The sequence below is a fragment of the Camelina sativa genome, chromosome 12, assembly GCF_000633955.1.
Source record: "Camelina sativa cultivar DH55 chromosome 12, Cs, whole genome shotgun sequence".
NCBI lineage: Eukaryota > Viridiplantae > Streptophyta > Magnoliopsida > Brassicales > Brassicaceae > Camelina > Camelina sativa.
Window position 1 is genome coordinate 14997990 of NC_025696.1, and position 10596 is coordinate 15008585.

General features: G+C 30.3%; 1 protein-coding gene across 1 annotated transcript; it reads left to right on the plus strand.

The window, feature by feature from the left end:
- On the plus strand, positions 8508–10197 carry LOC104733531. Its single transcript, XM_010453103.1, has 7 exons — positions 8508–8576; positions 8663–8743; positions 8863–9042; positions 9161–9331; positions 9417–9470; positions 9575–9721; positions 9823–10197. Exons 1-7 carry the CDS (start codon positions 8508–8510, stop codon positions 10195–10197), a joined length of 1077 nt encoding a protein of 358 aa, XP_010451405.1.

Consider the following 10596-nt stretch of genomic DNA (forward strand, 5'->3'; position numbering starts at 1 on the left):
AAGTACGACTTAAACTTTACCAAAAATAGATTAGCAACATTTTGGAAACCTAAATTCTATCTTTTTCCCAAATTAGATGTTTGTGCATGTATAATGGATGTGGAAGATAGAAGAAAGCCTCCGAGTGTCATTGATATTAATAAAGTTGTTCTCATGTTGTTGAATGGCAAGTAAGAAGATATTTACTCTACCTTTAAGACAGTTACGTTTTAGAGTTGTCTCTGTTAAGATTTTTATTTATTTGATAAACATGTAGGTGTGAGACTGTGAAGTGTCGTCTCAAAGACAAACTACGCTTCTCAATTGATGACCATATGGCAATCAAGCGGGTGCCATCTCATATACAAATCCGAACATGTGTTATGTGTAATGAGGTTTATGAGGGTGGGAGAATATGAAGGTATGTAACATAAATTAGTTCTGATATAATCATCATAAGGTAACCAATATATTCACTTAAAATTATAAATGTCTGTAGGTGCACCGTGTCTTGAAAACACNAACATGTAGGTGTGAGACTATGAAGTGTCGTCTCAAAGACAACTACGCTTCTCAATTAATGACCATATGGCAATCAAGCGGGTGCCATCTCATATACAAATCCGAACATGTGTTATGTGTAATGCGGTTTATGAGGGTGGGAGAATATGAAGGTATGTAACATAAATTAGTTCTGATATAATCATCATAAGGTAACCAATATATTCACTTAAAATTATAAATATCTGTAGGTGCACCGTGTCTTGAAAACACCTTGGCCTCTTCGAAGATCTTCATAAAACCAGAGTTTGAAGGACTGGAGCATCACCAGGCTATGTAAGATGTAATTATGTATATTAAAACAAGTTTTGTATGATGTTAAAGTAAAATTTCTTAAAACACTTTATATATTTACAGGTCTGAATTTGCTGGACGTTATTACATAAACCATGTGATGAAGCAACAAGGTGAAAGCTCAGACACTCAAATGTAAAGAATGGGATGTTGGCCGTTTATTTTTTTCTCATTTTGAATGTCTATAAAATTTAGTATGTTTGTATTAACCGCTACTTGAAATCCAACTTTGCATTACTCTCATCTTTATTTTGTAATTGAGATAATACATTATAATATTGAACTATTGGAAATTGCTTACGCTTTTAAAGATTTTGAATTTACTTATTGAATTTCAATATATGTTTACTACAGTTTAGTTGTTTATTTAAAAGACTCAATTAATATTTCACATTGAGAGTATTATTTATCTTTAGTAAGATAAACCTTTCTGTATATATGCAATCACAACAGGTACTTAACAATCCAATAAAACATTTTAAACTTTTTCAAAAGATAAAATACTATGTTTAAATATGTCAATTATTACATGTTAAATCAGAAAAGTAACATATTATGAAGTAACAAAACTGTTGTTGTTAAAATCTGATTACCGCGCTTAAAGCGTGGGTACCTCCCTAGTTGTAATTAGTGACAAAATCAATGAATTTTTATCCAAAGGTACAATTTATAACAAATATATATATATATATATATATATATATTTATATATATTTATATAATTAAAACAAAATAAATGTCAGTGACAAAGGAGTTGCATTTATTAAAAGTATTAGATAAATATCCGCGGTATAAAGTGGGAAAAAATGTTTGTTAAATTTAATAGTAATAATTTATACATAATTGTCATAACAGGATTAACTAATTAACTATTTCTATTTATGTAAACAATGATATTTACGACAATATAAAAAATAAGATAAAATGTTGTTTTAGTTCTAAATTAATAATATTAAAATAACAAAAAAATTTGGTCAAAATTTTTTTAGAATGACGTTTTTACCAATTAAGAAATGTTAAGATTGTTTAAAATAATAGAAATGTCCTGTAATTTTCAACAATAGTTTTAAATTATCGTCTTAATTAATAATAGGGATATTTTAAAAATATAAGATATAGAATTTTACTTTTAGGTTTTCTTTGTCTCCTTTCGATAAGGCTTAGTTTCCGGGGAATTTCTTTTTCCGTTGGCTTAGTTTCATGGAACTTCTTTTTGTTCGCCGGCTTAGTTTCCCTCTTTTGGGCTATAGACTCCGGGGACATCTCTGTTTTCCGCCGGTATAAGTTGTATTTTGACCCCATTAAAAAAAATTTTGGTATGTTTTTAGGTATAAAAAACAAAATGACTCCTCTTAATTTTGTATTTTGACCCCTTTAAATTTAAAACTTTAATCTTGACCCTTACAAATTTTGCATTTTGACCATATTAGAATAAAATTTGCATTTTGATCCTCCAAAGATTAGCATTTTTAATCCATAGGAAATTTTTTTTTTCCATTTTTAACCCCTTAAATTTTACATTTTTTACCCTATTTTAAAAAACAAATTCTCCTGACCCCTCTAAACTTTGACTCTGGCTCTGCCACTGGCTACAAACTAAAAAGGAATATAACCAAATGTGCCATATTTCTAGAAAAAGTTTTCAAATACGCTATATTTCTAGACAAAGTTTTCAAATGTGCCATATTTTTTTTCTGTTTTTCAAAAATGTCATATTTGGCATTTATGGTATAGATGGTTGTCACCAAAATTAAAAAAAAACAAACCAAAATTATCTACTAGGAGTTAAAATTGTCAACAAAAGTTAAAGTTGTCCACCGAAGGTGTTAAAATTGTCCACGAAGATTTTGGTTGTCTACCGAATGCCAAAAATGCTACCCACCATGGCTAATTCCGTCTTTCTCATCTGCGCTCATGCCATTGATATGACACATTTGGCAGGGATGAAGCGATTATGACACATTTGGAATAATTTTCTACTGTTCATGGCACATTTCATAGTTTTCTCAATTGAAAAGATTCTCTCTAAACTCTTAAATCCAAAAACAATTACTTTATGTGACACATGTTTGCTGTAGTCATATTTTAAACATATTATTTGGGGGTCATTTCCTTAGCTTTTCTATAAAAAAAAACAAATCCGCAAACTAAAACACGAAAAATTAAGAAAAAAAAATCAGGACTCTGTGATGGTGCACCGGTGGCACAGCCCTAGAGCCGAGCTTGTTTGATACGTTATCAAGACAAACTAGAAAAAGCAAGTTTACATAAAATAAACGAAGTATTACTGTATTACAAATATACTCTATCCGTTTTATAATATAGAATGTTTTAGAGGAGATTGTTTGTTTCATGATATAAGATGTTTTGAAATTCTATGCAACTTTTAGATTACTTTAATATTTTATATCATGCAATATTGTTTCTGATTGGTTGAATTTTTAAAAGTAAAAACTTTTTAATCTGCGTGGTTTTAGTTAAACTTTCTATTTTTTAGAAAATGGAGTAATAATTTTGCTGACATTAATTAACTCGAACGAGCTTGATGAAGATGTGGTTGGTCATAAATGTTATGATGTATGGTTTCGTAAGTATGAAACTGATAATGGAGAGATCCTCACCTTTGGAGGACTTGGTGGATAGTGTGATCTCTAATTTGTGCTCTTTTACTGTAAATTAAATTCTTTTTTTCCTTTTGTAACATCTTTATTTTGACGCATTTAATATTTTTTTCTGTCATAGCGCGCACACATATCTTATTATATAAATATTGGTTTATATAATTTATTCATAAGTAAAAATATTCTTTTATAAATATGAATTTATATGAATGAATTTTTTATTAGTCGATGAAAATATTCGTATAGTTGTATTAAGAGTTAATTTTAGTTTTTTTGGGTTTATAGGAAAAAATCTTTGACTACTTGATGAGAACTTTTTGTATATCTTTACTTTCTGTTTTATGTTGTAAAATTTAACTAATTTACAATTAGGGTCTGAATGGTAACAACGTATTTGGTTGTGTGGGTAAAGCAGTTTTAATGTGCGGTACGGTTCAACTGCGGTTCGTGCAGGAGAAAAATATTTGCGGGACAAGTGCGGATTGTAAAAAATAAAGGATACAATGATTGGTGAAAAAACTATTAGCGGTATTTTTAATAAGAAAATATTTTGGTTGTTAATAAGAAAAATTTTAAACATGTTGTTTTACTTTTAAAACAATATATTCAGTTATACACATATATATATATGTTTATATATATATATATATTTTAAATGATAAAGATACAATTGGTGTATTTATAATTTTTTAAAAATAAAGTAAATTGAATAAATTTTTTTTCAAAATTAATACATGGAGACCCGTACACTAAAGTAGCATTTAAAATAATATTATTTCATATTTACTTTATATGGAACCTATAATTTCCTTTTTAAATTGTTAATTTTTGTTAGTATATATCATATAGTTTAATCTTAAAATTTGATTAAAAAGTTGACTATATATATATATTTTTAATAAATCTGTTTTTCATATTAAAAAAAGATTATTTTATAATTTGTAAAGATATAATGAAGTATATTCTTATTTTCCTAAAAAATAGATTTAAATATTTAATTATTTGTGAGAATCTTTAACAATTTAAATTAAAGAACCCATTTAGCATAAAGTCGTTTGTTAACATCTATGTTAATTATTATTTTTTACTGTAAAAAATAATAAAACATAAATCAGAATTTATTTTGTTCAGTGCGTAATTGATAAAACCGCTGGATAATACCTAGTTTGAAAAGCCAACTGCGGTCCTTTGAAAAATAGTCAGTCTGAAAAACCGCATACAGTGTTTTTTTTTCCTTTCCTGAAAAACGCAAATAACTTGATATTGTGTGATTGGTAATCTGAACCACTTTTTGAAAAAAATCTTTGAAATACGCTTATTAAAAAGTCACCATTCACTGCCTTAGTTTGACAAGAGATAAAATTATTATTTATGAGATTACAAAATACATAAACAACTCTTATACAATTATTTGCTAAAGCTGTTTTGTTAATTTTAAACCACTTAAATTTCAAATATTATTTATCTTTTTTTTTTGAACCCTGCACATATAAGCGGGCCTTACTAGTAACTAACTATCTATATAAAGCCAGTCAAGTATGTAATGCTATATAGAAACTCTTTAATTAATTATTATATTAATCAAAAATTATATCTTATTATGTACAATAATAATGATACATATTAACAGTTCATGTTGATGTTTGTGTAACACCCGTACCGTCGCAAAAGACAGAACAACATGTAATCCATCCGGTCTGGCCAAAAACGTTTCTTTCTTTAAAATTCACCAACGAACAAACTTCAAGATGCAACTCTTGAGACTTACTAACCTGGGAAAGAAGGAAAAAAAATAGGGGGTGAGTAAACAAGTTTACTCAGTGAGGAGATCAAACTCTGCCCACTGGACATACAGTAATCACGTTCCAAATATAATCAACAACTATTACTTAGCATAGATTCAGAATGTCTATCAGTCAAACCAACAAGCAAACATCTTGTTTCTCCTTAACAACTTTCATATTAATTTATGCACTTCTGTGGCAACTACCACATCCAAACATTTATGTTTCTTTACATTATTTAATAAGTTTTACTTTCTTTATAGGTTTGGCCATTATCACTTTTTCTGACTCACAAACCCCATTCCTGGAAGACCACGGCCCATAGCTCGATTCTTCCCGTACTGCTCGTCAGCGGTTTATGACCTGCAATGAACCCGTCGGTCCATTACAGTCCAACATCCTCAAGTATCTTTTCTTTTCTCATTCTCATTCTCATTCTCATTCTCATTTATGATCATAATTATATTAATAATATAATATATAAGTTAATTCATAACATCATATCATGTAGCTAATATGCTTCACATATATCATGTTACTAACAACCTACTTTACCTTGCACACAAATCCATGCAAACACATTCAATTAACAAACAATTCTTGAGTCTATACTCAGCAACAATCGAAGAGTACATAAGGAAAGAGGTTACTGTTATCCGCAAATACCACCCTCACCTTAGCCATTGGATTGAATCCTTAGAACTAGCATCAACAGAAGACTCACTTCAACAACAATCTCAGTCTGCAATGATTTAAAATAGCCGATCAAAGACCATATCCATGATATTAATCCAATATAACAATCCAAACCAAAGTCTCATAACTTATAGTTATGGTGTTTCCTTTAATTAAATTAATTAGACCAAAATCTAATAGTTTAATACACCACAATTTAATCCTCACGCTCACAACATTTGGTTTAATGAACAATCTCAACTCTCGGTCACATGCACCATTAATTATGGCTGATTAAATCCTTCCGGTTAAGATATTAAACCAACCATATATAATAATGAGAACCTTGCCCACTCAACGTCACAGACCAACTCACGATTCCAACTTCAGTTCAAGACATCAATTATGCAACTTAGAATTCTTGGTTTACTATGGCTAATATTCGGTTTAATAACACAACATAAAACATCCGCAACAAACAAGAAAGTAGGCTTCGCCGTTTACCTTTCTCTGCAACTTTTCTCGGCGGCTCAACATGGCGGTTTAGCCACACGGTGGATACTTCCCCATGGCTCAGCAACATACATCACAAGCACGCAACAGATCAAGGATTAGGTCTACAACAGTCGATGACTTCCAGCCCAAGTTATAAAACAAATCTAGGTTTCCTTACCTATAATGGCCTCAATGATGGGCTACGGCTGCTCCGGTGTCAGCGGGTGACATCTCCGGTGACACACGGTGGCTGATTGACCAATGGCCGTGATCGACGGTGACCAGCGAGAACCACGGGTCCGTACGGTACGCTTCTCCTCCACGACTCATCACCACCACAACAACGTCACGACCTCTTTTGCTACTTTTACGAACGAATGGGATCAACAACAAGAGACTCAAGTATATACATGGTCGACTTCTCTTAGGCTTCACAAACTCTCCTCGCTTGTAGTCTTGTTAACAAAGACGGCGGTATGTATGCGTACATACATTATACGCAAGCACACATACCAAACGTAAACCCTTGTCGTTTTGCAAGTTGTTGGGCCTAATGGGCTGCGACTTAATTACAACAAAACTGGCCCAATTATAAAAATTGGGGTGTTACAATTCTCTCCCACTTAAAATAAATTCGTCCTCGAATTTGCGAAATAGTTTCTCCCCCACTTAGTTTTCGTCCCAACTTAGGAGTATCTTTCTCTTTCATCATTAATGTTTTAGATTNGTTTGCCCATGAATTTCCTTTCCCAAATTATAATAAAGGAGATTTTTATTTTGTAAAATAAATGAATGTTTGAAATATAGTGAATGATGTTAAAACAAAATAAAATTGCTAATGCTAAAGCAACTAGTAAGTCAATGGTAACTAGATATATTATTCTGACTGATCATAAAAACTACATATTAAAAATAAAATTAAAGTTTGATGGTGATGTGACAAAAATTTTTAAAAGATATATACATATATATAGAGATTTATGTCAGAAAACCGTAGAACTTAATTAAATTTTCAAAAATTATTCTTAATTTTTTTATGAACATTATGACACTACACTATATGGTTAAGTGATTCTTTAATTTGTTCATCCTTTCTCTCTCTTAGTTATCCTAATTTCATTTGCAAGTTTTTTCTTATTTTTTATAATTATAGTTTTTTCTTTATTATAAAATGTATTTCCAAATCTTTAGATATATTCTTACAATATACTATTGATAAGGAAAATAAATTCTACAGTAGTTATGATGATATAGCACCGAACTTTGAAAGATAAGGACCAATGAAACTACGTCTGTAAAATCGTAAAATTCATTTTTAAATGTTTATTTAGAAATTTATTATTTTATATTAAAGAGTATATATTTAAGGTTTTTTTGTCTTGGACAGGTTCCATCTATATATAAAAATGTGTATTACTATAAATAGTTAGAAAAAACGTTATGTTTAGTTGTAATTCACTAGTTTTAATATAGAACAATGATTGTGTGTTTAAAATAACTGTGTGTTAATTTTCTGTTTAAAAGTAAAGAGGTAAATCTTATTTACTATATACATATCAATATGTATGTATCAAATTGCCATTTGGATTAACAATAAAGAGTGTTCGTGTTACCTTTACAATAACGTAACACTGGAGACTAACCACAAAGATTATGAAATTTACGTTTTTTTTTTGCAAATTATTAAACCATCCACATTGGTCATTTCTTAATGGGTGTCTCAACTATTAATTAATAATAATTTAATCTAATAACTCCTATTAACTTTTAGTTAAAGATTTATTTTGTAACTGAAAAAAATAGAAAAATAAGGACCAATGCGATGGTGATATCTAAGGTGCGTAAAGGCTTGAGGCTATATAAGCTAACCAACCATGAGCTATATCATTTGCATAACATAAGCTAACCGTGAGCTATATCAACGGGATTTGACTTTCTGTTAGCAATCATGTCTATGTTAGTATTGCTTTAAATTGAGTCAATGACGCTGACTCAAGACCAGAAGACTCTTACGAGTTTGAATATATTTTAGAACTTTGTTAAGGTTATATATATATATATTACGTTGTTATTGCTTTCAGGATCAAAACAATAATCCATGGCTTTTTATTTGTTATTATGTTCTTTCATTTATTTATTTTCTTATCATATTTCTCTAACAGTTCAGGTAGCCAAAAAAAAAAGTTTATACTTCATTTTATACGTTCTTTTTTTTTTATATTGTTGACTCATGTATCTAATGTTTTATGGCAGGAACAAATTGAATATGAATGTGTTGATATCTACAAGCAACCTGCATTTCAACATCCATCGATGAAGGATCACCAAATCCAAGTATGTGGGGTTTATGATCATAATTTGAATTTATCTATACAACAATTTATGTTTTGTTCAACCATCAAAAATATTTCGTATAGATTTATTTCTCAATTGCTTGTTTGTCTCTATCCTAGATGAGACCAAGCGCCGAGTTTCAAGCTACGCTATCGATGGAATCAGAAACATCAGAGATGGTCAATGGTAAATCTGAAGAACGTTGTCCTAAAGGACAAGTACCAATTCACATACCTCAAAGTAACTACACTAATACCTTAATCCATCCGGAGAAAACAATTACAGCAGCTAATCTTCATGTAAGTATTTTTAACCACGACATTAAACTACAATATTATCTTAACAATGGTTTAAAAAGATATATTTTTGCAATTTTTATTAATAATTTAATGACATGATAAATTTATTTTTGATTAGTATGCAATTATCAAAACATTTGACAATTCCACAAAGAAGAGATACGGTGGAGCACAAGCGCTTTTCAATCTCTACAAACCAAAGGTATTGGAAAATCAGTTTAGCAAGGCTTGGATTTGGTTAAATCACAGAGAAAAAGATATGATAAGCAGCATTCAATTCGGTTGGGCTGTAAGTATACTACAAAATCTAGCTGTCCATAAAAATCATTAAATGTCGAGTTATGAACTTATGGCACAATTTATCTTTCTTTTAGGTGCATACAGGATTGTACCCCGATGATCATCCAAGGCTAACAACATTCTGGGTAGTAAGTAATATTTACTTTATATTTCAATCCAATCCTCAAGCTTAATCACTTCAAATATCTTTGGTTTTGTTGTGTTCTTAATCAAATAAATACACATTTAACAGTCAGATAGACACCAAAACGGATGCTACAACACGTTATGTCGAGGAGGATATGTCCAAGTCCATAAATCAATCTACCCCGGTATGGTTTACGATAAAGTTAGTGTTTTAGGCAAAAAACAATACGACGCGCATCTTCTCGTCGGTCAGGTAAAACAAAAATGAAGTAATTGAACTAAATTTAAATATTTAGCAAGTTATATATAATTTTAGTAAGTTTCATATAAAAATGATGTATCAATCATATACAGGATTCCAGAACAAAGAGCTGGTTATTGATGACCAGGAAGACCTTGATAGGCTACTGGCCCTCTCAAATTTATTCGATGGAAGGAGCATCACAAGTTTACTTCGGCGGGTATGCAGGCGGGCCAACTGGAGCTATCAGCCCTCAGATGGGGGCAGGGACTTTTCCGAGACAAGTACGATTTCAAAACAAGCTAGCATGTTTCATGAAACAACTTAAAACTTTCGCAGACGACGGACTGAGCGATATTAATTGCCATGAGTATGAGGAATATGTGAATAGTCCAATGTGTTATGATGTATGGTATCGTCAGTTTGAACTAGGCAGAGGAGAGACGCTCACATTCGGTGGACCTGGTGGGGAGTGTGGTATGATCTAATCAGTGGTTTCAAACTTTCATCGTTGTTGTTATTGTTGTTGTTATTTTCATAACAGTTAATGCTAATAAATAAATTTGATATAGCAAAAAAAATTCTATTCTTATATATTTGAGAAATTTTATAAATGTGAGCAAAATAATCTCTAAATATAAATTTAATCCATTTCTTCTAAAATTCCAACTAGTTTTTATTGTATAGTTTAACAAAATCCAACTAATAAACAACGATGGGAAACAAAGATTAAAGTAATTATTCCGATATCTAGATTTCAATTCTCGAAAGACCCTCACTTTTTAGTAAATAACAATTTTGTAGTTAAGGTGCATAAGATTTCCAATAAAAAATCTTGTTACCTTTTATCCGTTTTGTTAGAAAATATATATTAAACCATACAATAT